The sequence below is a fragment of the Astatotilapia calliptera genome, chromosome 4, assembly GCF_900246225.1.
Source record: "Astatotilapia calliptera chromosome 4, fAstCal1.2, whole genome shotgun sequence".
Classification (NCBI taxonomy): Eukaryota; Metazoa; Chordata; class Actinopteri; order Cichliformes; family Cichlidae; genus Astatotilapia; species Astatotilapia calliptera.
Window position 1 is genome coordinate 27,347,861 of NC_039305.1, and position 27,653 is coordinate 27,375,513.

General features: G+C 40.2%; 2 protein-coding genes across 3 annotated transcripts; both read left to right on the forward strand.

Annotated features, from left to right (window-relative positions):
• The first annotated feature begins 79 nt into the window (after positions 1 to 79).
• znf653 (zinc finger protein 653) lies at positions 80 to 9,146 on the forward strand. 2 transcript variants are annotated; one of them, XR_003272277.1, is made up of 11 exons: positions 80 to 396; positions 827 to 867; positions 3,601 to 3,918; positions 4,026 to 4,552; positions 4,639 to 4,816; positions 5,825 to 5,909; positions 6,038 to 6,149; positions 6,228 to 6,342; positions 6,426 to 6,525; positions 6,739 to 7,123; positions 7,230 to 9,146. XR_003272277.1 is itself a non-coding variant. In XM_026165886.1 (10 exons), exons 1-10 carry the CDS (start codon positions 92 to 94, stop codon positions 6,914 to 6,916), a joined length of 1,959 nt encoding a protein of 652 aa, XP_026021671.1. In that variant the 5' UTR covers positions 80 to 91; the 3' UTR covers positions 6,917 to 9,146. The 2 variants fall into 2 exon arrangements, 1 of the variants encoding a protein (XP_026021671.1); XM_026165886.1 differs by having other exon boundaries at positions 6,739 to 9,146.
• Positions 9,147 to 16,537: 7,391 nt separating this feature from the next.
• Positions 16,538 to 19,933, forward strand: tspan34b (tetraspanin 34b). The gene is made up of 7 exons (XM_026166314.1): positions 16,538 to 16,581; positions 16,677 to 16,754; positions 17,166 to 17,381; positions 19,310 to 19,384; positions 19,481 to 19,588; positions 19,677 to 19,812; positions 19,893 to 19,933. Exons 1-7 carry the CDS (start codon positions 16,576 to 16,578, stop codon positions 19,931 to 19,933), a joined length of 660 nt encoding a protein of 219 aa, XP_026022099.1. The 5' UTR covers positions 16,538 to 16,575.
• The last annotated feature ends 7,720 nt before the right edge of the window (positions 19,934 to 27,653 follow it).

Consider the following 27,653-nt stretch of genomic DNA (forward strand, 5'->3'; position numbering starts at 1 on the left):
GGAAGACGAGCTCAAAATGCATTGATATCAGTGTTTCCTGCGAGTCCTTACACAACTTCCGGCATGTCGGATAATCAAAGGATCAGCTGTTATGGCCAAGATGGCGCATCAGCTGGCAGAAGTGGAGGCTCCCCTGGACACAAACCAAGCCGGGGAGCAAGGAAAGGGTGTTTTGAGGCGCTGTAGGGGGCGACCCAGGCTCACAGACTCCGACCGAGCGCAGAGGCGGCTGGAATCCAGAAAGAAGTACGATGTCAGGAGGGTGTACCTCGGAGAGTCGCACAAGCTGTGGAGTGATCTCCGCAGGCGGACCGGTCTGAGCGACGCCGGGCTGGCAGAATATCTCATCCTACTCAACTCCACCTATGGAGAAAAATACCAGCAGAAATACTGCGGGTAGGAATGTGCTGCAGACACGTTATCTAATCAGAGTGGTATATTGACTAGCTGTTTTCTTCTGTCAGACATTGCTCTTCACATTTGTGCTAGTTTTAATCTTAAAGGGCACTTACTGTTATAACTGGACTCCACGAGGGTATATTTTCATAATTCACTGTTCAAAAATAATCTTTGTTTATGTCCTAGTTCACTGTTCATTCTCACTCCCCCTCCCCTTAAGCCAACTCTTTCCTGATTTGCTGCATATAGCAAACGGAAGGTTTGAAATAAATGTTGCAATTTGTAACATCATATTTAATACGAGTACCCACCATTGTAACAGTATGATACAAAGCAAGCAAAAGCACAATAGTTCAACTTTAGATAAGTACTGTTTGTTTGTTGTGACTAATCTGTTTTTTCCAAATGATGTGTTTCTGTGTTGCAGGAAGAAGATTGCCCCAGAAGTCTCGGCAAAACAGAAAAGAGGTGTGTGGAGCCATTATTACATGGAAATATTTCCAAATTAAGCACGTAGGGTTTGAGGTTGGGAATGAAGTCTGTTTAAAGCGGCTCAGTTATTTGGTGTATCAAACTGGAGCTTGCCTAAATGTTTTCTAGACAAAAGTGCTTGCATCAAGTTAAATACACAGACAATAAAGATCCAAAATTTCACAAAGATCCAGAAGAACAGTTTTGAGGTTATAACTTAAAATGAGTATTGTATTACACATTTGTCATTATTTTTTAAGCAGTGTGTGAGTATTTATTTACTTATTCAACATAAAACTTGAGTACAGTGCCACATCCCAACACAAATCCCTATCCTAAAGCGGATATGCATGAAATGTTTCTCATATTGTTTAAGTGTGAATGCAAATGTTACTGCATTTTCTAATGTTTTATAACTAAAAATCAAGTTTTCAACATTATCAACATGTTATGAAAAATGAAAAAATAAAAATAGTATTAATTACATAATTGTATGTGAAATGTAATCAAAGCAGTCAAACAACTAGAACTTCTTTAAATTTCGGCTGGTCTCCTTTTCAAGTCAAGTCAAGTTTATTTATAGAGCACATTTAAAAACAACCAAGGCTGACCAAAGTGCTGTACAGTAAATACAGATAAAAATACAATAGAACACAATTTCGTAATAACACCTCGCTGATAAAAATAAAATAAAAATATATAAAACAAATAAATTAAACCTTTCTAAAAGCCAATGAAAAGAGGTGAGTTTTAAGAGCAGTTTTAAAAGTTTCTAGGCTTTTGGAGAGTCTGACGTGAGGAGGTAAACTGTTCCACAGTCTGGGTGCAGCCACAGCAAACGCCCTCTCTCCCTTTGTCTTTAATTTATACCTGGGAACATCTAAAAGCATCAGGTCGGCTGACCTCAAAGATCTCCTGGGGCGATAAGTACTAAGGAGTTCTGACAGGTAAGAAGGTGCAGTGCCATTTAAAACCTTAAAAGCCAGCAATAAGATTTTAAAATCAATCCTAAAGGCAACTGGGAGCCAGTGGAGAGAGCAGAGAACCGGAGTGATGTGGTCTCTCTTTTGAACCGGTCAACAGGCGAGCGGCAGCGTTCTGCACCAGTTGAAGGCGATGTAGACAGGAACGATCTAGGCCAGCATAGAGGGAATTGCAGTAGTCTAGCCGTGAAGTAATAAAAGCATGGACCACTCTTTCTAGATCGTTCCTGCAAAGGTAAGACTTGACTTTGGCTAAAATCCGCAAATGATAAAAAGATCCCTTAACTACAGAGCTGATTTGTTTATCAAGTTTAAAAGCATTGTCAAAAATAACACCAAGACTCTTAATGGAAGAAGTGCAATCGGAGGTTAGGGGTCCCAAAAAGTCAAGAGAGAAGTTGGGATCTTTAGGAAGCCCAAACACAATGACTTCAGTTTTGCTTTCATTAAGGTGTAAGAAGTTAAGAGTCATCCAAGTCTTAATGTCAGACAAGCAGGAGAGTAGCGGCTGCAAAGAAACATTGCAGTTCAACCTCAGAGGGAGGTAGATCTGAATATCATCGGCAAAGATGTGGAAGGACACATTATGTTTACGGAGCACATCGCCCAGAGGGAGCAAGTACAGAATAAACAACAGGGGGCCTAGTATGGACCCCTGAGGTACGCCACAGGTTAAAGGAGCTCTGGGAGATGACAGTTCACCAAGGTGAACAGAAAAACTCCTATTATTCAAATAGGACTGGAAAAACTTTAAGACAGTGCCCTTTAAACCGACACAATGTTGAAGGCGGGATAGCAGTATGTTGTGATCAACAGTGTCGAAGGCTGCTGTCAGGTCCAGGGTTACTAAGACAGCAGCACAACCAGAGTCAACAGTTAAAAGCAAATCATTAAAAACTCTCAGAAGGGCGGTTTCTGTGCTATGCCGAGCTCTAAAACCAGACTGGAACTTCTCATAGAGAAGGGGATTGATCTCTTTGTGCACCTCTTTTAGTGCTGCTACTATTCTTAGATCACACCATAGGTGTCTTGTTCTGCACGCTTGCACCCTCCATCTTCAAATTATCCATCTACTTCAAACCTGTGGCATAGAGCAAACAGTCATATCTGTGTCAGACTGATCAGACGTTCACCAGTCATTAGAGCCAAGTCTGCAACTCAGAAGACACTTTCAAACATTGGAAGATGTCTTCCATGTCAAAGCCTGAGTGCAACCAGAAGCATGCTCATTTCTGTGGTGCTGCATGGAGAAATCCTTCAATAATCAGAAATCAGGATATTTCCTGATCTGTGGCACTTTGGCACTTGTTGTGCCATCATGCTGCTTAGGGCAATATTGTTCTTCACTACCTGCAGTACTTGCCTCATTTGCATCCCTGCTTCACCAAAGTGAACTTGTACTTGAAGCATTGCTTCAGTGGAGGAGATCTAGTGCAAGAGTTATGTTAGACCAGGACTTCCATGGAGTGATCTAAAATAGGCAGCATTTCTGCAAAAAGAAAGGTCACCTTGAAGCCAACTGTGACCAAATTTAAATCTTTTTGCTTTATGGATGTTTACACTGACTCAACATTTATTCTTCTTTGCTAAGGAATCAACTTTCATGTACGCTATTACTGCACGTGTTGAGTCTTAGTTGATATGTGGTTAATCTCATTCTATAAACTGTTTATCCAACAAAAATTAATCTGCCATTCATCATCCATCTCATATGCCCCCCACCCCGCACCCTGGCATATACGCTCAGGCAGGAAGCAATGTGTGTCCAGCCTCCAGAGCCTGGTGTGTTGGTACCAGCAGCACTCGCACTCTTGCCCACACGAGCCCCAGCTTAGAGCTCTAGAGACCCAGTCCAACTTCTCCACCACTGCAGTCTGGCAATGTGAAGGCAACCACTCGTTTGTGCAATACCTTTTCTCACCTCTGGGGGAGGCAAGTGACTCTGAGCATGAGGAGGGAGTGAACAGGGACAGCGATGGAGAGTGTGCAGTCAAAACAGACGTGTCTGTAGCAAAAAACATAGTAAGCCGGAAGAGAAGGAAGGAGGCTCACAGACAGTTGAAAGGTGTGTAGAATCGTACTGTAAGTGTTTGTTTTGTTGTGTAGACTTCAGTAAATCCTACATTTCTTAATGACCAACTTGCCCTTTTATTAATCATTTTCTTTTTGTAGACGTGGGAGAAAATGTGGATGTTTCTGAGGAACATCAGGAAGCTGTAAGCCAGGTAGAAGAGGTTGTAGTTCCAACCCCTGAAGCCAGCGTACTGGCCTCTTCCAAGGATGCTCCGCTGACAGGGCAGCCTATCTGGGAAGTGGAGATGGTGCGACAGCAAGGCTCCCTCACAGCGGCTTTTCACTCCGTCCCCACAGAGGAAGAGGAGGAGACTGAAGATCTGAGGCAAGGTAAGGATGGAGGGGAAGAAGAACGCCTCACAGAAGAGGAAGTCAGGACTGTTAGGCACGATTACGAGTGCGTTATGACGGCATCCTTAGCTGATGAACTTGACAAGTCTGATGAGGACTTGGTGCTGTCGCAGAGCTTGAGTGGCTCAGTGCGCCTGAGTGCTCAGACAGAACTGTCAGTCCCACCGACCATGCAGGTCCAAGAGCAGAGCGAACTGTTTGAGCCTCAGACTCTGCAAACGGTGGTGACCGGCTGTGAGATTCCTGACCAGAGGACGGCTTTGGAGGGCTCACAGGTAGGTAAACGAGTATCTCACAGAAATAAGACTGCAGGAGGAGTGTGTTACTCTTTTTCATAAACTACATTTCCCATCGTTCCTAGTTAATTATCATCACTGGCCCCAGCTACGAAGCCCTGGCATCCGAGGGAATCCAACTCAACATGGGAGGCGGAAATGTGGAGGAAGTCACCTGCACCGTCATTGGGGGCGTCACCTACAACCAGGTGTGCACGGCTGACTCGAAAATCAGAACAGCAGAGGATGAGGACTCCATGACAGGTGCGCTACTTTGGAACTCGAAATTTCTGGACTTTGAGATGAAATGTTCCTATATCTGTCAGTCTTTTGATGATCATTTGATACTCAAAGTGTTCAGTCTTATTGTAATAAATAAAGCATAATTAAAATTATCTGATGTTTTATGTTTGAAATGTAACATTTGTTGCTAAAAAATGAGCATAAAAGCTCTGAAGAAGTTTTGAAGTTGTAAGTTGTTGTAAGTTCCTAATAAAAACACAGCAATTAAATATTAAAATATTCAACTGTGCGCATCTTGAAAACTGTAAGCATTTTGTGAAAGTTTAGGTTCTATTAGGAATCACATCCATTCTGGGAATGATTTCCACTTTTAAAAGATGCTTACAGTAATCGGCTTCACTAAGTCTGCTGGCTGACTCTGTGAGAGACTGTCACATGTCCATAACTGACATCACTGGACATGCAATAAAGTGCCTCTTTTTGTTTTGGGTTTATTTAGTGTCAGCAAACTCCAGAGAAGTATATTTATATAGATTTGAATCATACCTGTTTCATGTAAACATCCCGTCCATTGATTTCCATGTGAATAAAACACAGAACTTGAATGTTATGATATGTTCGTGCTACTGAGATGTGTCAATTCAAGTTATATAAGCATATATTTGATTATGTTTATATAAATTTATATAAATTCATGCCAGTGTATATATGTCTAAATCACATGCATTTTAGCGCCACTGCTCGCAGTGGGCATGAACTTTGTAAAACAGGAAGTTCTAGATTACCTGTGTGAATCCCTTTTGCTCTCCTGCAACATGCAGCACCAGTCTGATAGTTTCTGACTAAATCCAGCCAACACCTAATACCAAGAAAGAGTAGCTGAGTGTAATGTGCACTGATTTGCATTTTGTTTTCTTTACACTTTGGATATTGACTTAAATGATTTGAATTTTCTTCCCAGCACTCAGATTTGACTAATGGGAGTCTTTATGTTTTCTCTAAAAGAATTTACTTGTCGTTTCCCTGCAGGTATGACTGACAAACAACTGCTGCAGCCCAGTGTTGACACTTTGGAGCTGGGCAGTGACAGACAGCTGCAGAGGAGTCTGAGCAGGTTTGAGACTCACGTACTCAACATCATCTTAAAAGCAAATAGAGAATTCCATTGTCATCAGGTCACTGTTTTAAGTTGGTCTCCTTAGTGTGCCGCTCAGTCCACTGTGCCCCTTTTTGCAATGTCAGGTCAAAGAGAAGCAGACGAGGCCCGGTGATCGAGGCTGATGGGATGCTCAAGATGTTCCACTGTCCGTACGAGGGTTGCAGTCAAGTCTATGTAGCAATTAGCAGCTTTCAGGTAAAGTTAATTAGTCGTGCTCTGCATTTGAGCTTTTTCTGTTTCTACACGCGAGCTCTAAATGTCTGCTCTCTGTAGAATCACGTGAACCTAGTTCACAGGAAAGGAAGGACAAAGGTTTGCCCCCACCCTGGCTGTGGAAAGAAATTCTACCTGTCGAACCATCTGCATCGCCACATGATCATCCATTCTGGTGAGTTCGCAAAAGACACCCCTGTGTATTGCCTGCGTGTTATCCGCATATACTTCCAAATGTAAACATGAATCTTCCTACAGGCGTTAGAGATTTTATCTGTGAGACTTGTGGAAAGTCATTTAAACGCAAAAATCACCTGGAGGTTCACAGGCGGACGCACACAGGAGAAACACCACTCCAGTAAGTTACTAATGCTTCAAACAGATCCTATTGTTACTCTTTTTAGTAATTAAACACTGAGAAGTTCAGATCACTGTTGCTTTATATTGGAATTAAAATGTGGAGCAATTGTTGAGTCACTAGTCTCTCTGGGAGCTAAATTTATTACATGGCCCCAAATATTAACATTCTCACATACATCTTGTCACCCACGTCATCGTCATCATCTGTCAGATGTGAAATCTGTGGCTACCAGTGTCGCCAGCGCGCATCCCTGAACTGGCACATGAAGAAACACACTCCAGAGGCCCACTACAACTTCACCTGTGAGTTCTGTGACAAGAGGTTCGAGAAGCTGGACAGTGTCAAATTCCACAAGTTAAAGAGTCACCCAGACAAGCAGGCAACCTGAGGTTCATAAACATTACTGGCTGGACACCTCCGAGACCAAAGGAAGTCTTCCAGTGAAGAGAGAGACTTTGCCGCGTCTGTATTGCCTTGCACGTCCAGGGCAATGAACATCAGCCGTGTTCTTACAGGCTGAGGATGAAGGCAGGAGTGATTTGGACTAACAGCTGTGCAGGACGCATGCTGTGTCAGAGGCTAATTTCCTCATTTGGTAAAGAGTGATTCCTAAATATTTCAAGCAACTGTTCACATACCAGACTTGGCAAAATCAGTCAGAATTAATTTGATATGTTTTCTGTTTTTGTTTTGTTTTTCAGGACAATTTCCGATATTAAAAAAGAAGAAGTGATTAAACATAGCTGTAAACATTAGCAAGGCTCGTTAACTAGCTTGCTAGTAACTGTTGCTTTCTGAGCTGGTTGTGCTTTGTTACATGTTCATTTTTATTTGGGGTTACAGATTAAGTAAAAGAACCGGTCACATTCATGACCAGCCCACACACCGTGTAGTATTTCCCCACTCTGTGGGAACCAATTCAGAATGCTTCTAGATCTGAGATTTGGCTAATTATTTTCAGCAACCATATTTGTTCCCTCTGGTGTGAGCAGACAGTCGTGTAATAGTAAATGTTTTTGTAGGCTCTGGAAAGTGTCCTGCAGTTACATAAAGGGCATATTGAAAACATACAAAAAAAATGTATTTTTTCATGTGTAACCATGAAGATCTCTGTTTCCTTAAACAATTCAGTTCAGTTTCATTTATACAATGCTAAATCCCAAAAGCTGTCACCTTAAGGTGCTTTAAATAGTAAAGTCAATATAAAGTCCAGCAATCCGACGACCCCATATAAGCAAGCACTTTGCAAAAGTGGGAAGGAAAAACTCTGTTTTAACAGGACGAAACCTCCAGCAGAACCAGGCTCAGGGAGGGGCAGCCAGCTTTAACTGGTTGTGGGTGAGTGGGAAACAGGACAAAAGACACTAATGGCATAGAGCTAAAAGGTCAAAGTAGTGCATCACGGGAAGCCTCCTGGAGCTTAGGTTTATCACAGCTTAACTAAGGGATGGTTCATTGTGACGAGCCCTAGTTTATAAGCTTTATGAAAAAGGAAAATTTGGGTTGCTCTGGACAAAAATACTTCATTGGTTTCTCGGCTTTGCCCGTTAAAAAGCAAGATCCTCAGCTGATTTTAATATAGCTAAACTCAAATTTGCAGTCCTTTTCCGAAGCACCATTGCTACGTTTGAATCGATCCCTGGAAGTCTCATTCTGACCACTTACATCTGTGCTCCTGGTAAAATCGACTTTCGTGTCAAAATGACTAAGAAAGTACTTTCAGTTCCTTTGGTATTTTCCAAGTTGATGAATCTGCAGGTTTTAATGTAGCACAGATATTATGTGAACTTGGTGCAACTCTAGCATATATCTTGCCTTGGGAGCAGTACCAGGACTACAGTAGCTTTGGACCACCTGAGGCTGGGTTTGTGTCTCCTCCTGGAGTTGATTTAGTGATCTTTTGCACATAAGATGAATGTGCTAGCCACAACACCATGGACTCACTAGACTGACCTATGAGTCATAACTGTTAAGGAGACCTGTATCTCTGTCTGTGACCTGGAAAACAAACGACCATTTTCAGTTTTCTTTGTCATTTACAAGTTAGAGTTTAAAGTCCTGAGCCATCTGATTAGTTGGAAATGGCCTCCTCAAACACAGCAACTATTGTTTGCTCTCTGTCAGTGCAGTAAAATTCAAATTTTTATCCATCCTGACAAAGTTAATTCACAACCCTTCTACTTGCTTCATTTGGCTTCCTGCTTATGTGCCAAAACTAAATTCAAATTGGAAGAGAGTGGTTTTGGCACGTTTGCAGAGAGGAGCGATTTGCTTTTTATGGGCAGAATCACAGAACTGATCGATCCAGGTAACATACCTGGTCTGTAGGTTGTGTCTGTCTACACTGCATGTACAAATTCAAATGTAGGCTTTTCTGTTTTAGTCACTCAAGGCGACTGTTAGCTGCGTTGCTCGGGAGAGCAGTATTTATTTGACAGAGTCCAATGGGAAAGCTTGTGAGATTGATGTGACAGTTTCTCAGGAAAATTCACCTTTGTCTTCTTGTCCTGTGATATTTTTTTTTGTATTTTTATTTTATTTTTTTAAGAAAATGCACTTTTTCTTCTCTTCTGTCACTTTGGCTAACTGGTGAATCAGTAAAAAATATGTCACCATGACTCATGTTTGTGCCATTTCTTTCTTTTTTCTTAATGACATCTATTTGACACATGATTAATATGCAGGCTGTTTGTGCCTGTTACATAATGCAACCCAGGGTGTGTGTATGTGTGTGTTTTTGAGTGGGTGTGCATAAGGAATAAGCAACATCATGAAAACCATGCAGATGACACCTAGTTATGAAATCTTTTCACAGGATCTGGACCCTGTGAGTCAGAAGAATATTGAACATTAGAAAATGGTTTCAGTAAAACGTTTAGCTTGGGGCACATTAGAATCCTCCTGGTCACATTAAAATATTGAGATGAGATGCTTAGGAAAGAAATTACAGGTTTTCCAAGTGAAATATGAGGTCATCCAATAGGCTACCAAGATTTATTTAGTCTTCACATCTGCTGCGCCTTAACTCAACATTTTTCTAGTGTTTTTGATCTGTTCTTCTTTCTTTAACAATTTTGAGTGAGTGGTTTTTGACCCTCTTTGATCTTTTTTTTATTAGCTTGTGTGATTTTCAAGTAAAACAAAAGTCACAGTGTAAGCAACATGAGGCCAAAGTCTCAGGAGCAGTCACCTTGCTGAGTACTAACTTTCCATTTATTTAAAGTAAACCTATTATGCTTTCATATACAGAAACCAGTTTGAGGCGATTTAAACTTTGTTACGTTGTGTGTTAGCAGCCATCAGAAGTTTGGGTGCGCTGTGGCCATAAATGGGTGGACACGGTCAGCAACAATACTCAGGTTAGGCTGTGAAGTTTAAACAGTTCTCAATTAGTGTTAATTTGCCAAGAAGCTATCCTTATGGCACCACCAGCGTGAACTGCTGATGCAGCAGAAATCAAAACTCATGAGACCAAAACCTTTGGAAAGGAAGTACAGGACATGGCAAACAGCAACAACTGGAAAGGGAAATAAAAATACCCCCCACTCACAGATGAACAGTTTCCATCCACTCTATAAGCACAAACACATCATAAACAGACACCTTAGTAGGACTACCAAATGTAGTGATGAAGATTTTGTAATGAAGGACGGAATATATTTGATGTGTGTATGCGTACAAACAAAGCTCTATTTAAATGTCAAGAAGCAGTCCTATTGTTCTGAGAAATATCACAGAGAATAGCCGCTCTGCTGATGCTTGTGCAAACTGGCACTCCCTCAGTACGTCATCATGGTAAACAACTTCTTTCACATTATAATAGAAAAGCACTGTCCCATATTTTCCCTGCCTCTTTCATAGGTGGCCTGCCCTGCTCGGATGGAATAATCGGGTGCCCCAATTGAGCACGAGACACAGATCGTTTTGTTTTTCTTTTGTTTGTTGGTCCAATTGGGAAAAAGCTCATATCACTTTGGTATAAAAATCACTGTTAATTATTAGTGAGCTGACAGTTAATTGAATTTCTGCAAATGGTCATTTCAGTTTTAACAAACAAGTTTGGGTCTTAGGAGGTTAAAGCAAGTTAAACTCTTTGTTGATTCTAAAGTTTGTATATGATTCAAGACATAATAAATTATCTTGACCTTACCAGGTCTTAAAATTAGGTAAATACAACGTCAGATGAACAACAGCATGTGTGTTATTCTATTTAACAAAACCTAATCCAGCGGCAGAGTGGGGAACGTATACTTCATGATTCAATAGCTTGTAGAATAACCTTCAGCAGCAATAACTGAGCAGTTTGTAATGAGGTGTTTGAGCTGATATGCTGTGTTTGGTTTTCTCCAAATATGGCGCTGTGCATTATAGCCAGTCATCCCCACTTTGGTCTCGTCAGTCCAAAGGATTTGTTCAGATGCAGCTTTGCAAACCTAAACGGTGTTTGTTCGTTTTATAAACAAGTCACACCTTTTCACTCTGTTCCTAATTATACTGTCATCAGCTTTAACATTTAACATGCTAACCAACCTGAAAGAAAGGAAGACTTGAAATTAGAGGTCAAGTGTGTGGCATGATCTTTGGATGCCAACTACATAGTGGGATATTTAGACATGTCATTTAGTAGTATCATTTCCAAAGTCTTGCCAATACAAACAACGGCAGCAGAATTCAAAGCAAAGTTTTAAATATAAAAAAGACATTCTCTCAACATTTGACCTTATTTGACCTTGAAGAAGAGGTCAAAGGTCAAAGGAATATTATATTTATAATCCCTATATATCACTCTCTATTTGTCTATATATTGTCAATACAAGCAATGGCAGTGCTAAACATAGTTTTAGAAAGCTTTATGTAGTATTGTTGTCACTAACCGTCAGATTAATCTACCGGCCTTTGAGAAAAGGTCAAAGGCCAGATGTGACATGATTTTTTTTCAATCTAAATTCTAAATAAATTATTTTTCTTTTTTTTTGTTCATGTTTTTGTCTGACAGCAGAACATAAAAACATTGACTACAGGAATAGTTATCCCCATACAGTCACGTCTCTGTCCTGTTTTTTGAATAGTACTTAAAAAACCATAACGCACAAAAGTGAAAATAAAATCACAAACAAACAAACATTTAAAAAAGTAAAAACAGAGTATTTATAAACTTAGCTTGAGCTTGACCTCTGGCGTATACTAAACGTTTACATCCAATACAAAATACATATCACAATATCTGTCTAAACAGACCTATCCTCTATGTAGTGCAAGAAGGGACCCCAGACCTGATCAAAGATATCTTCTCTCCTCTAAGTTACCTGTTCATATATAGCCATTTTTTTCAGTCCATTCCTTAAAGCAGCAAGAGTTAGATGACGTCCAGTGTCCCATTATTATCCTGCACCTTGTTATGGTGGCCAGATGCACCCACAGCTTCTGTCTTCCAGATAGATTCATGCTATCTGGTAACAGACTCAGGACACACAAAGCGGGAGATTTCGAGAGATCAAATTGAAAAGGACCTTTCAAAAGGTTAATGATCCCATCGCACATGTGGACATTTTTTTCACATGCATACAGCATATGAACTAAAGTCCCAGCTTCTTTCTGACACTTCCAGCAGGTGTCTTTGTCAACTAAATTCAGTCTGAATAGTTTGCTAGGGGTCCAATAGCTTCTGTGGAGTAATTTGTACTGGATACGCTGTGATTGCGTGTGGCATGAGCAACCATACCAACATATAACCAGCTTCTTCCAACTGTCCTCTGAAATCTGGATTCCCAAATCTCTCTCCCAGCCCAGCTTCAGCCCCTCTAGACAGGCGATTGTGCCTCTCTGAAGATCCCACAGAATTTAGACGGTTTGGTTACCAAATAAATCCCCCAACTTAATTCCTGCACTAGCCTACGTGAACGGTTTCTTACCAATTAATAATTTCTTATTATACCAAATAGAGGCTCTAGAGGTAAGATAAGGATTGGTATTAATGAACTGGTGAACTCTAAACCAAGTCTCTTGTTTAAAAGCCAGTACTGGTCTTCCCCTGTGAGAGAAAAAGGCCTCTAAAGATGTTTGAGTCACTAGGCTTTCCTCAGTCACTACCCAGCATGAGTTATTTATCTTAGCTAATTGGGAGAGAGAAAACGCATAACCAGTCCATCTTGGATAGTGCTAATCCACCACTATCTTTGACAGCATGTACTTTGGACCAAAGAAAGACTGTGTTTTTGCCTGCGCACACATACCCCCCCACAACTGTATTATAAAGCTTGAAGAGGTTGTGTGGAAACATTATAGGTAACTTAAACAGATTATACTGGAGCTTTGGGGAAACAATCATCTTTACTCCATCTTTTCCTCCAAGCGGGAGATTCTGTTCTGTTTCATTAAGAGACTCAATTCCACCTTTCACTGCGTTCATGTCATGAGCTGTCAGTTCCAGAATAGATCTTATGCAAGTCAACTCAGCAGCCACATTATCTTTGGATGAACTCCTAACGTCAGCTCCATCTAGTGACTCAGCTATTCTGGATAACGAAGTAGCCTGAGAATTGTTGGCTTTCCCTTTGCGAGGTACTCGGCCGGGTCGGGTATGTGTGAAATAATGACTTTTCTAACTCATTCCACTGCAATTGCAGGACCTAGACCAAAAAAAAAAAAAAAATCAATGGACTTTAACTTATTTTTTTCCGAGAGTTTGGGAGGAATACGAGCTTTGCTCCGACTTAAGCTGCCATCCTGGGCCGGCGTACCACGTGACCCTCATCTAAAGTCTTTCTATATGTTGACAGTACACACAACACTTTTCAGAATAATATTTTCTAAATGATAAGGCCTTTTTTTTACTCATGAATCATTAAGTTAACCTTAAAGACTTTGGTGAATGTAAAGCAAATTTTGCAGCTGGCAGAATGACACACACACACACGCTACATGACCTCCTCTGCGGAGGTAATAAACAGCAAGTGAATTCAGACACAGACCACGGTCTCTGGGTTCACAGCATGTGATATATCCCACCTGCCTCTTTATTCCAAATTAGAACATTATCATAGCCATCTAAGTAATGGATGAGCGCCGGTACTTGCAGAGAACTGTGTGAAACTTTAAAGCTAAAGATATTCTTTACACAACTAAATTATGATCTTTCAGAGAAATATGACTTAAACCAGAGTAGTGCATATCCCTTAATTAAAAGCGCTATATAAATACAGGCCATTTACCATTTACCATTTACCAATGACACATTCCTGTGTGGAATAAAACTTCATCAGTGGTCTTCCAACCTACATTGAGATCTGGCAGGAAAATAAAAAATATTATTGTCTGAAGATCAATAGCAACTTTCACCAGTTCTGATTCTGTGATATGATGTGCTGTATGCCCCGACTGCAAGGAGGTACAGGTAATTTGCAAAAGCTTTTTCAAGGATTTCAGGGTTAGGCTGGATCGTTGGATCGATGACGTATCGTTGAGTAAAATTGCTGGATCGAGAATACACATATGACACCCTATTTGATAAGCTGAGTTCAGTGATTGGAAATGAGCCAGAGAAACCTTTGGAAAGGATGATTTTAGATTTGCATCTTTCCATTTGATTTCATATTTTCTTTAAAGCACATGCGTGTAAAGTGTACCATGGGGCCTTGCTTCCTTTGGTCCATGACCTTTTCAGGGGTGAGCTTATTTGCTTGTGTGTTTTTTTTGTTTGTAATGTATTACTTACATCATGTTGAAGTTAAACTCTCAGACCTATGTATATAGATACATCTGAAACCATATTAGACATTTTCTTTTGTGTAGAGAAAAAAAAAACATTTACAGTTTTCAGTAACTTTAAGATCAGCCTGTGGTTATTGCAAATTATTACAACTGGTCACATAATTAGGCCATATTTACATGCTGTGCTCAAATTAACACCTTGAAACAGAGCAAATGTTGAATGGTGCTTTGACCATGCACAGGTGATCTTTATCCCTCCCTCATTTCCCTCCTCCCTCCCTCCCTCCCTTGGGAGCTACAAAGCTAGATCCATGGTGATGTGCTATTACTCAGCTGCTTTGGTCACACCCACCTTGTGCCCTCCCCTCCCTTCACTCTGCTTATAATCAGCCAACAGCCCAAAAATAAGAGCAGAATCCTGAAAAAGTCTCTTGCAAGTTGTTTACACATAACACAGTGCCACAGCCACAGAAGCGAGACGTACGTTTCACAGTGTGGGTCATTTTTGTGAGGACAGCAAAACAACAAACCCCTGTGCTCCTGTTACCTCACGGTGCGCTCCCACAGCAGCTGCCTGAATCACAGCAGTGAAGGCAGGAGCCGGAGAACGTCCTCGGATAACACTTGAGAAAAGGTAGGCCGCTTCACTTGGATTCGTTGCTGTTTAACTGTTCTATGAGGCTGCTTCTTGTGAGCGTGCAAGTCTGGCTATTTTGTATGAGAGCTGTACCCGCACAGGGAGAGATCCACCCAACAATGATCCTTTGTCTCCTGAGACCTGCCTGCAATTATTCTGTTCAATGGGATCCTTTGAGATTTCTCCATCTGTGTTTTCTTTGATGGTGGTTGTCGAATTGGAGACAGTTTAGAGGTTCCATTTAAAAACACAAACACAGCACGTCATGTTTAACGCATAAAATGTAAAATATCTCACCTCCAGACAAGACTGCTTCTTCCAGTCAGTACGCCGTTGGGTCCTTTTACAGTAATCACGGAGGCATTTTGAGATTATTCTGTGACTTGGGCTCATTAATACATCACCAGGCCCACTCCTCAGTGTCAGAGTGAATCAGTGACCTTAAGGAAGCAGGAAGAGCTTGAAGGAGTGAACAAGCTAAAGTTTGGGGGAGTCAAGGCAACAAGTCATTATGCTTGGAGCAGTATCCTGGCATCTGAATGTATGATTAACTTGATGACAACCAGCTTTACTCAAACAGAGCAGCAGAGCTAAATTATTAGAGAAACTACTTCCTGATTTTGGTTAATGTGATATGTTTGGATGAATGGATGTTTGGTGTAAGCTGATAGGGAAGAACTATAAAGGCTGCTGTGGTTTAAATTTTCCAAGAAAGGTAATGCAGAAGACAGCCTGCTGCTGTACACAGGCGGATTCTGCTCAGTCATAGCTGTTAACAACTTGTCTTGTTTCCTCCCACCACACAAAGAGTGCTGTTCCCATTCTGGGAGATCTACACACACACACACACACACACACACACACACACACACACACACACACACACACACACACACACACACACACACACACACATTTGTAAGTGACAATCTTTAAGTGACTCAAAACAGAGGGTGGTAGGAGAAGACTTAGTGACAGCATGCTGTCATCTGTGTGCCTGAGTTTGATGGATGATGCATTGGAGTAAAGAGCCTTGTACAGAGTTAGCGAAAGGGTTGTCACACTACACCTCAGTTTAGCCTAAACTCAAACATCAACTCACCCCCACAGCATGTTCAGGGAATGGTGCGCTGGCTGGCCACAGAGTTCGCTCCCTATGCAAATACATACACTGGTGTCTTTACTAGGATCTATACCCTCTTTATTCTTAACATTTAAAAATATTATGAAAGGACATAGCAAGTGCACTGGTGAGATGAAAAAAAAAAAGTCCACAAATAAGGAATATTTGCTTATCAATAGTATTCATCTTCCGAATTTGGTTCCTCCCCTCCTTTGCATGCCGCTGGGCTTTTTTGTTTTGTTTTGTGCGGTGACAAACTTTCCAGTATAGAGTGAGATTTACTTCCTCTATCGTCACCTCTCTTCTCCGATTACTGCTAAACCAAAAGCGCTCACAGTTACATGTGCACCGTGAGTGACCTTATAGTATAAATGACAGGCTCAAGAGTTTAAGATAAGTTATTAAGCTCACAAAGACTAAAAGGTGACAAGAGTTTGAAGCTACCCCACCCTGTGGCCTCCCTGCTCACAGAGCAGCTCTACTAATTCATTGGCTAATTTGCTTCTTCAAGGAAGAAGTGAAACCTGAGACAACAGGTGAGCAGGATGATTAATGCTCTTTACAGAAAAACACATTCATGCAGGTAAAAGCAAAGTGTTGCTAAATAAGTGCTCTTAGTGAGATAAAACCAGACTAAAGTTTAAAAATGTGTCTCTATCATTCTTCCTCTGACTGTAGGTAGAAATATCAGCAGCAAAAATGGGATGCTTTCAATTCCTCAAATTCATGATGTTTGCGTTCAACGGCATCATCTTTGTAAGTAAAGACTCTCATTGTTTTATAATTTTATTTAAGTTTGAAGGATGCTGACAGTTACTTACAATTTTCTTTAAGTGTGACTCAGCAGTACTGTGTAGTCTGAATGTTGTACAAAAGCATACAAATACAAATCACTGGTTATTTTTACACCACCAACAAGAGTTGTAAACTGTAAATTGCACATTACAAATATTTTCAGAACATTGAGTATTGGACTTATCTATTTTAAAGTTATTAGAGTAAAAATGCATTTTCTACAAGACAGTCTCAAGGCAAAACCCTCCCTGCCTAAGTCTTAACAGACAAAAGCATGGTAGCAGTCACCGTGACAAAAAAGACTGTCTCTTATGCATAAAATCTGTGAAGTGCTCTTTTAACTTCTCCACCCTCCACATGTTTCTTCTTCAGCTGGCAGGTGCTGCCATCCTGGGTGTTGGGATCTGGGTGAAGGTGGATAGCGGTTCCGTCCTTACCTTTCTTGGGAAAATTGACAACATGCCAGCAGAGCTAAGCCAGGTGCTCAATGTGGGCTACCTGTTGATTGCAATTGGGATCTTGCTAGTCGTCATCGGCTTTCTAGGCTGCTGTGGAGCCATGAGGGAGAGCAAGTGTATGCTACTGCTGGTAGGTTGTTGCCTGCTATTTTATAGAGGCTTAAAGAAATACTTTGACATTTTGGCACACTTTCTTGATTGTAGAGCCCTTGAAGGTCAATAGGGCAGTAATTTTTATTTTATGGGAACAAGTCACCCTCAGTACACAAGTCCATTCATCTAGTACAAACATAATAATTCATTGTGTAAAATGCATACAGCCAACAAATAAGGGAGAGGACTCACCAGCCTGGTTTCAGTTTTGAGTTTGAGTTTGAGTGACAATACAGAGGTTACGATATAAAGGTTAAGGAACTATGTTGTCAGTTATTGCTAACAAGCTTAATTAGCAAGACATATCTATAAACTCTAACTGAGAATTTTTGGTACAGCAGTTGTGACCTTTAGCAAATGTATGGTCTATAAAATTACCTGAATTGTACATAATTACCAGTTAACAATATAAGCCTTGGGCTTCAGTTCAAATCCCTATCCTTATGAAGACACATGTAGGATCTTTCTTTTAGTATTATAAACACAAAGCCGACAACACAAAGATGAAGACCAGCCCAAAGAGACTTCAAAGCGAACACCACAGTGATCCTACTTTAGAAACATAAACAGGTAGAAACAGGCTGGAGCCTCACTGCTCATCTGTTTATTACCTGCTGAAGTTCACGGTATGGCTGCTGGGCTAGGGTCAGCAAGTGCTACACTTTAACATCACTCAGGGTTCTTGGCTAGCTTTGCATTAATGTGTTGTCCATGCAGATGCTTGCAAAGACCTGAAGCGTAATGTGGTTGTTTCTGTCCTAGATGCAGTTTGCACTTTACCATTGCATCCTTGTCCTTTTGTGCAATAGGAATAAAAGTAATGTCTATATCAACAATGCAGACCATCATTTTCTTCCTCTCGTACACAAACTGAGATCAGCTTTTCTCCACGCTTCTCCAAGGACCAACAACTCAAGCTAGGGTTGCCCACAGGCTGGATGGTTGTGACACTGTTCTCTAGAGACAGTAAACAACTACAACATGTAAACAACAGTTTGCAAAACTTTATTCTAGTCTGTGCACAGAGGCACTACAGAGCAATAGTTTACCCTGAAAAAGAGAAACAGACAAACACAGATGTGTGCTACCTGCTACTTAGACCACATGTTACCCCCAGCTATAGCAAGTAACAAGTGCAATCACTGCAGTAATAGTGGAGTTTCTTTTTCTTTAAGGTAGAATATGTGGAGCCATCTATCCGACACCAGCTTGACCTGGAGTACAATCCATTGCCTTTAATCTTTGTACTGAAAACACTGCTGCAGCAGGTTAACGAATACAGCTTGATCCGTGATCTCTGTATGGATAATTTACCAAGAAAATTACACAACAGTGGCAGGACAGATTACTGGTTTGTCTGCTTATGCCCACTTCTGCTATCTTGAACTGTGAAGTTGGTGTTGGTGTGGCTGCTCTGACCATCAGAGTGGGAAGTCTGACTTCCTGATCATTTCAAAAGAAAACTCATGATTCCTGACTTTCCACCTCAAATGGATCAAAGCATAAGTAACAAGATGAATAGCTGTATTGTTTAATCACCAAAATGAAGAACAAACGTTTTTGGAAGTCTGTTACAGGAAGCACGCAAAATTATTAGGAACGTAATTAGTTTTCGCACTTCAGCTTTGGCTTCGTGTTCCACCTTCTGAGATTGCTGCTTGGTTAGAAGAGGGCTACTAAGCTCCCCACCAACACTTTTGGTATAGCCAGTTGCTGGCTATATCTCCATGTTTGTTTGTAATTCTTTACGCAAGAAAATTAATTTATGGATACTTTGTGAAAATAAAAGGTCAAAAAATTTCTTTTAAAATGCTCTCTCAAACAAGTTTTTTTCTATTCTTTTTTATTTAAGCTACACTTTAAACAAACCCATTCCAGTAATGGATATTCTTATCTCCTCAACAGTTTTTTATCATAGTCTTGTTGATCTTCATAGCAGAGGTGGCAGGAGCAGTGGTTATTTTGGTATTCAGACCACTGGTAAGTCTCCAAAGAACTTACAGAGATAATCTTAGTAGCTGCATTATCATGACTATTTGAATGCAAAATTTGCTTGTGTGTGTATGTGTATGTTAGGCTGAGGAGCTGTTTAACAAGATTGGTCAGGAAGCAGTGAAGAGCATCAAGCAGGGCTATGGGAACAATACTGACATCACAGGACTGTGGAATTCGACAATGAGCACGGTACAAAAATCTGCTAAACAATAAAGTCAGTGGCTTCTGTTTTCAGCAACACTTTTGGTAACGTGCCCACTTTTTCTGTCTACACTAGTTTAAATGTTGTGGATTCTACAACTCATCAGAATTCAAGGAGTCTCCTTACTATAAAAACCACAACAATACATTTCCACCACAGTGCTGTTTGAACCCTGGAAGAACATGTACTGATGGGGTATGGACAATTCAAAGTAGTAGAAAAAAAATAATTCAAAATGTCTTTATAATTACGATATCTCTTTAATCTCAACCTACTACATATTTTCTTTAGACCATCACTGGTTTCTTCCCGAAGATCTGGAAGCTGATTGACAATAACACCACTGCTATTGTGAGAGTGGCGCTCAGGATTGCAGCTCTGGAGGTATGACACCACTGTTACATTAGGTTGAACTATATGGTAAATGGATGTTTCATTTTTCTCCTTTTGGCACCTTTTCTTACCTTATTTTTGAAATTTTAACCCCTTCAGTTATGTGCCATGGCTTTCTCAGTGATCCTTTACTGCAGGATAAAATCTAAAAGCATCAAACTACAAATGACAAAGGCCTCAGAGGAATCCCTTAAATCACTTGAATCTTTCTACTTCTTTTATCACTTCCTGTAATGAAAGTCTTATGCAATCAAATTTAATAATTTAATGTAACAAATCTATTTTTGCTACATTTAAATCTAGCTAATAGATGCAATTAATGAATGTATTTTATCAATGTAAACATCTATGTATGTATGCTATCTACTTAAGAACATTTTGCATTTATAAAATCAGCTAAGCACACTGTATACACACACACACACACACACACACACACACACACACACACACACACACACTGTGTATCTGACCAATGATTGTTTAATGTAGTCCGTTAATGAGGAATTCAGTGATAAATGTATTCATTGTGATAATGAAACAAAACCTGTTGTCAATGTTGGGCACTGAAAGGGGGATTTTTTTCTTTGTTTGCTTGTGTTCGTTTTGCACAATTCAGCTTGTAAATTAGCACCAAAGTTGATACATGATATGTTTATATGGTCTAAAAGTGACTGATTCTTAAATAAAGTCCACATTTCTGGGAGTTTTTGAACTGGCTGCAAGCATTTGTGCCATTTTACAGAAGCTATGAGGTAAGAAGGGACTAATTTATTATTTATTACACTTTATTACACAAGAAAACACATTGGACATATAGAGGTTACCTTTTACTTTTAACTAGAGAGTTTAACTTATCTGAAACCATTAAGACAGGAAACATGAGCCTAAATGTGAAATTCTACATGTTTTTGTATAACTTGGAGCAAATGGCAGCTTTAATTTAAAATAAGAAGGCTTCTATGTTTGACTCAGGCAGCATGAATTACCTACATAGAAACTGTTAGCAGAGCTGAAGTTTCTCATCCTAGTTTAGTCGTGTATAAATTTGGACTCTGGCTTCATTGGACACTTAGAGTCTGGATAGAAACTTCCTGGTGCTGAGTGAACAGTTGATCTTTGGAATTTGCTGGTTAATAAAAGTACAGGACAAGGGTTAAATGACTTGTCTAAGACAATTTGCCTGCAAAGATTTCCACCATGTAGTAAATACACTTAACAGCCATTACATTAGTTACACCCGTGGCCCTCCTTTCCCTTTCAGAACTGCCTTTGTAGCACAGATTCAACAAGCTGCTGGAAACATTCCTCAGATCATTTGCTCCATATTGATATGGAGGCATCACACAGTTGCTGCAGATTTGATATGAATCCATGATGTGAATCTCCTGTTAAATCACATCCCAAAATAGATTGAAATCTGGTGACCGTGGAAGCCATTTATGTTCAAGAAAGCAGTTTGAAATGATTTGAGCTTTGTGATGTGTTGCATTATCCTGCTGGAAGCAGCAGAAGATGAATACACTGTAATCATAAAGAGATGGACATGGTCAGCAATAATAGTTGGGAAGGCTGTGATGTTTAAACAATGCTCAGCTGGTATCAATGATCCCAAAGTGTGCCAAGAAAATATCACCCATCAGCCTGAGCTGATCAGGAGGGGTCCATGCTTTTATGTTGTTTTCCCCAAAATCTGACCCAATACCACAAATGGAGACTCATCAGATCAGGCGATATTTTTCCAGTCCCGTATTGTCCAATTTTGGTGAGCCTGCACAAATTATAGCCTCAGGTTCCTGTTCTTAGCTGACATGAGGGGCACCTAGCGAGCTCTACTGCTTCAAGGTTTGCTTTGTTGTGTGTTCAGAGGTGCTCTTCTGCATACCTTGGTTGTAACAAGCAGTTATTTGAGTTGCTGTTGCCTTTCTGACCATTCTCTCTTTTTTTTGATACTTTTTATTTATTTATTTAGGAACATTTTTATGCAGAAAACCCCCCCCAAAAAACAAAATATTATGAGATCATGGGAAGACAATATATGCCCGTGTATACAGCTGCACATCCACACATACATATCAATACTTTGGTATTGCAAGTTCTATGCATTAAAGAGCGCTGCCACAATTTGTAAAGCCCAGCCATTTTCTCCAACGTCTCCTTCCCAAGTCTCCCTGAAGTCGCAGGGTGAAAGTCATACATTCCATCAATTTGATGTCTTCCACTGTAGAGCTAAAAAGTATTATAGTGGGAGGGTCTTTACAAAGCCGGCGTTTTGTTATAGCCTTTTTGCAGATGCCAAGAGAATTCTCAGGAGATAAACATCATCTGTAACTAAATCTTCTGCAAAATATCCCAAATTCAATGATGCGAATGTACAACTCATATTGAATCCCAGTGCTTTTGTAATTATTTTTACAACTTCCAACCAGAAGGGTCGTATGGATGGGCAGGACCAGAATATGTGTCTGTGGTCTGCCATGACTTCCCCACAGTTTCTCCAACAAAGCGCAGGTGTAGCACTGAATTTAGACTTTTGTTTAGGTGTTATGAAAAAGCGTATAATGTTCTTCCAACAAAAGTCCCGCCACATGTTGGAGTTAGTTGTGGTAAACTGTGTTTCCAAAATCTGTGTTCACCCATCTTCTGTAATCTCGATGTCCATTTCTTTTTCCCATTTCTGTTTTATGTAAATTGTTGAGTCCCTTTTGAGCTTAGTCATACATTTGTACAGTTTACTTATCAGGGCTTTGTTACTCCCAGAGTCATAAGTATCAATGAAGATGTTAACAATCGAGAAGTCCCCAGGGACACAGCAGTTTATTCTTTTACCAATATAGTCACGGACTTGCAACTATCGGAAGAAGTCTTGTTTCTCGAGGTCACAAGTCTTGCATAAGGTATCGAAAGCCATAATTTTAGATTTTACAATAACTGTACACACAGCAGTAATTCCATGCCATACCCATTGTCTAAATCTACTGTCGTGGGAGGCAGGTAAAAAATCAGGGTCGTACACTGGCCACCTCAGAAGTTTTATCTCTTCCTGAAGTTGTGCCTGCTTGACCACTCCCCTCCATATCTTTAATGTAAAATTGACCCATTGGCTGGTTGTCAAGATATTGTCCAACTCAGAAGCTGCGTGACCAAGTCTAGACTGGATCGGTGTGTCCGAGAGAGACATCTCAATCGCCTTCCACCTTGCACAAAAGGATGGGTTACACCTACACACCAAAGACCTCAGCTGAGCAGACAAGTAGCAATCCCTTAATGAAGGTAGAGCCAAGCCCCCTTTCTCCTTCGGCAACTGCAAAGTAGAAAACTTTACCCTTAGTCTTTTGTTAAGCCAAATGAATCTCGAAATCTGTTTATTCCATTCCCTGAACTGCTTCTCTGGAATTGGAATAGGTAAAGCAAGGAAGAGATAGAGTAATTTAGGAAGAATGCTCATTTTAATTATCTGTATCCTGTTGCCAAAGTCGAGAGGGAGCAGGCTCCAAATGTTGAGGTCACTGTATATTTCTCTATTAGGACGACTGTAATTAATATCATACAGTTGTGTTAGGTCTTTAGGCAGGAACACTCCTAAATATTTGATAGTGGTTGCCTTCCATTTAAACTTGAATTCTGACAATAGTGTCTGATCTGGAGAGAAATTAAATGTCAGAACTTGTGTTTTTTTGACATTAAGAACATACCCTGAATATAAGCCATATGTTTCTAACATCTTCATTAATACTGGTACACCTGAGCTGGGGTCTGTGATTGTTACCAAGACGTCGTCTGCGTATAGACATACCTTGTACTTGTCCCCTCCTATTACAATCCCTTTCAACGATGTTTCCTGACGTATAGCCTGGGCTAGGGGTTCGATAAACAAATTGAAGAGATAGGGACTTGCTGGGCACCCCTGCCTGCATCCGCGTTCTAAAAATATGGTATTGGAGAGACTACCGTTAATTTTTATTCTGGCAGTAGGGAGAGAATAAAGAGCTTGGAAACATTTTATAATTTCACTACAGAAACCAAATCTTTTCATCACTAGAAAGAGAAAGTCCCAATTCACTGAATCATAAGCTTTTTCAGCATCTAAGCTAAGAATAATTGAGCTATTTTTCCTATTATTAATGTGTTCGATGATATGTAAAGCTCTCCTAATATTATCATGGGTTTGTCTATTTTTCAAGAAACCCGTTTGGTCTTCATCAATTAATGAAGGCATTACAGCATCCATTCTTTTTACCAGAATAGTTGTGTATAGTTTGTAATCTGAGTTCAGAACACTTATTGGCCTATGAGATTTGGAATTTATTCTATCCTGTCCCCCCTTTCACAAAACAGATATGAAGGCCTCCTTCCAGGAGGGAGGTACCAGTCTTCCTTTCAAGATATAATTAAAACTGGTTTCCAACAAGGGTAGAAGGAACTCATGGTTTTGTACCATTCGGCAGGGAACCCGTCGGTACCTGGTGACTAATTGGAATTAAGGCTAGAAATAGCTTTAATTATTTCCTCCTGAGATATTAAAGACGTTAACCTATTATTTGCTTCCCGACCAATTGTAGGCAGGTCTAAAGAGTTCAAAAAGTCAGTTATCTTATTTACGTCACCCTGGATAGACTGGCTATATAACGATTTGTAATACGTTTCAAATGCTCTTTGAATTTTGTCCAAGTCAGTTACAACTTTATTACCAACTGGGTCTCTAATCTTATAAATAGTATTTTCAGCTTGCTGTTTTCTAATCCGCCATGCTAGCCGCTTCGCAGCTTTAGGTCCCGCCTCATAATATCTCTGTTTCATAAATCTTGTGTTTTCCTCTACTTCTTCACCTAATATCTTATCTATTTCCTGCTTGATCTGTCTGATCTGGTGGGTTACTCTTGTATTTTTATCCTTCAGACCTGACTGTTCCAAGACCTTTAATCTATCCTGCAGTTGTAACAGTTCTTGTGACTTTTTCTTTTTAAGCATGGTTGACCATGCAATTATTTTTCCTCTGAGGACAGCTTTAGCTGCATCCCACACGATACTGGGGTTTGTCTCTCCATTATCGTTGTCCTGCAGGTACAAGTTAAGATCAGCTATCATTTGTTTCACAAAAGCGGGATCATTTAACATACCAGTATTTAGTCTCCACAAGGTTGTCCTCCGTTTCCCATCCAAATGTAATGTTATATAAATTCCACTGTGGTCAGAGAAATCTCTTGGACCTATTCTGTAGTCTTTTATCCTGTTTAATAGAATAGAATAGAATAGAATAGAATAGAATAGAATAATCCTGTAATTGTCCCACAAGGGGAAATTTGGTTGTAACAGCAGCCAAAGAGACACATATACAAACAAGCAGTACACAGGACACAGAACAGAAACTTACACAATTTTTACATATTTACATCAAGCACAGTGGTTACTATATACAGAGAGTACTGTACAGTTATTCAATTCAATAAAAATAACTACAGATAAGAGGCAAAGCAGGTTGTAGTGCGAATCGGTTAATTAACTTATTGCAGTTACAGCATTGATGTAAACATCTATTTAATCCCTATTAAACATAAAACAGTAATCTATCCTTGAGTACACTTGGTGTCGAGCAGAGTAAAAGGTAAACCCTGATGCTGACCCATGAATAGACACATCAATAAACCCTAATTCCGTTAACATTCCTTTAACTTGTTTCTCTCCAGACGTGCTTTTCCTGCCACTATTATTTGAGTCTAATTGGGGGTTTAACAGTAAATTAAAATCTCCTGCACGAATGAGAGTTCTCAGAGTTTCCTTAGAGATCAAATCAAATATCTTTTTGAAGAAACTTGTGTTGCTTCCTGGGGGTGCGTAGACATTTAATAGTGTGACAGCCTTGTGATCTATCTTGCCTTTTACTAAGACAAACCTACCTTCCTTATCGCTTATGTTAGATATATGTTCAAATTTTATTTTGTTTGAGATAAGGATAGCCACTCCTCGTTTTTTCCTCGCCCTATACGATGAATAAAATGTGTGTCTGAAACCCATTTTTTTAAATTTCTCATGTTCTGCATTGCCTAGATGGGTTTCTTGCCAATATGCTTTATCTACTGTCTCCTTTTTCAATTTGGCAATTAGTTTGCTTCTTTTAATGGGACTATTCAGGCCATTTACATTTAGTGACAGCATTTTATAGAAATTATAAACCATCAATTGGACATGTGGAATACAACATAATCAACCCAGACCTCAAAACATTGCAACCAGAACTCGCTGAACAGCGAACACACAAAACATTAACAAGGGCTTCCGATATAAAGGATATAAGACTGTCCTTTGATATTAAGGGGACTGGCCACAAAATGGGGCCCCTCATCTTGACCATTCTCTGTAAATCCCAGAGGTATATGTGTGGGAAAATCCAACAACAAGAACTGTACCAACCTGATTAACACCCATTTCAATATCAATAATAAAACATATTTGATTAAAAACACACAATCACAAGTGTTTACCCGAACCCTTATTCTAGCAGATAACGACCAACACTTGTAAAATAGAGGACTGCAATTTATTTTTTTTTTTTTAAAGGCCGGGTTGTAGTACTTCTATAGTCAGTGCAAAGGGGTATTTTTTTCAACCCCTGTAATGTGATGCAAACAGTTGGTTTGAAAGCCTGTAGTGCCTCTTAGTGGCGGGACTCTTATACTGCAGTGTAAGACGTCCAACAGTGTCAGCTGTATGCTAGAAAGTCATACAAGAAATTTTCTGGGGTCACCATGAAGCGCTTACTTTCTTTCTTGCTCAGTCTACAAAATGTGTAAGTTAATGGATTGAAAAGAAAAAGATGACACCCGTTAGTTTCCGTTGTTGGGTTATTTCCTAGGTACACCGTAGCATGTGACAATAAATTAAAAGCTACAGTTTAGCTGTGGTTTGTCAAACTTTTACATTGACTTTAAGTGGGCCGCACCAGTCAGTCAGTATAAAGAAGTTACACGTTTAACTGTTTTTCCACAGGACGAAGAAAAAGCTGCTGTTGTCAGGTTTCAGTTAACGGACTCAGGCGCAGACCGGGACTCCTTACAGGATTTACTGATTTTATTTACACAACGACACCAGGTGATGCTATTTACAAAGTGCTGGAGGGAGGGGAGGGGGGTCCAGGGTTCCGGGGCATGTGAGGGAAAAGACGGGAATCTGACGTCCTCCAAAGGCTCTCTCTCTTCACTCCCCACACTGGGGAAACACCATCCACTCACTCGTCCACGGGATGACAGGCAGGCAGGGAAAGGTCCGGGATAGATCTGTACACAGAGATTATAGTTAGAGGCGAACAGACGGAACGAACTCACAGATCCTTATTTACAATCTACTGAGCGACTGACGCTGATAACTCAACGATCCAGCGACGAGTGACACAGTGCTGCTGTCTTAAATCGGCCTTGTGATTATCCCGATCGGCAGCAGGTGCGTGGGCCAGGGGCGGGAGCCCATAATGAGCATCGCCCCGGCAGGAGAGTGACAAAGAAAGACATCTGTCAGCACAACTCTTTGGGCTTAAACTGTAAGAAATAAACATGTAAAATTACAGTAAAAGTTCTGGTAGCTCAGACTGTCCAGTTTTTGTTTTGTTTGTTTGTTGTTGTTGTTGTTGTTTTAAACTCTACTCATAAAAACAAACAAAGCTAA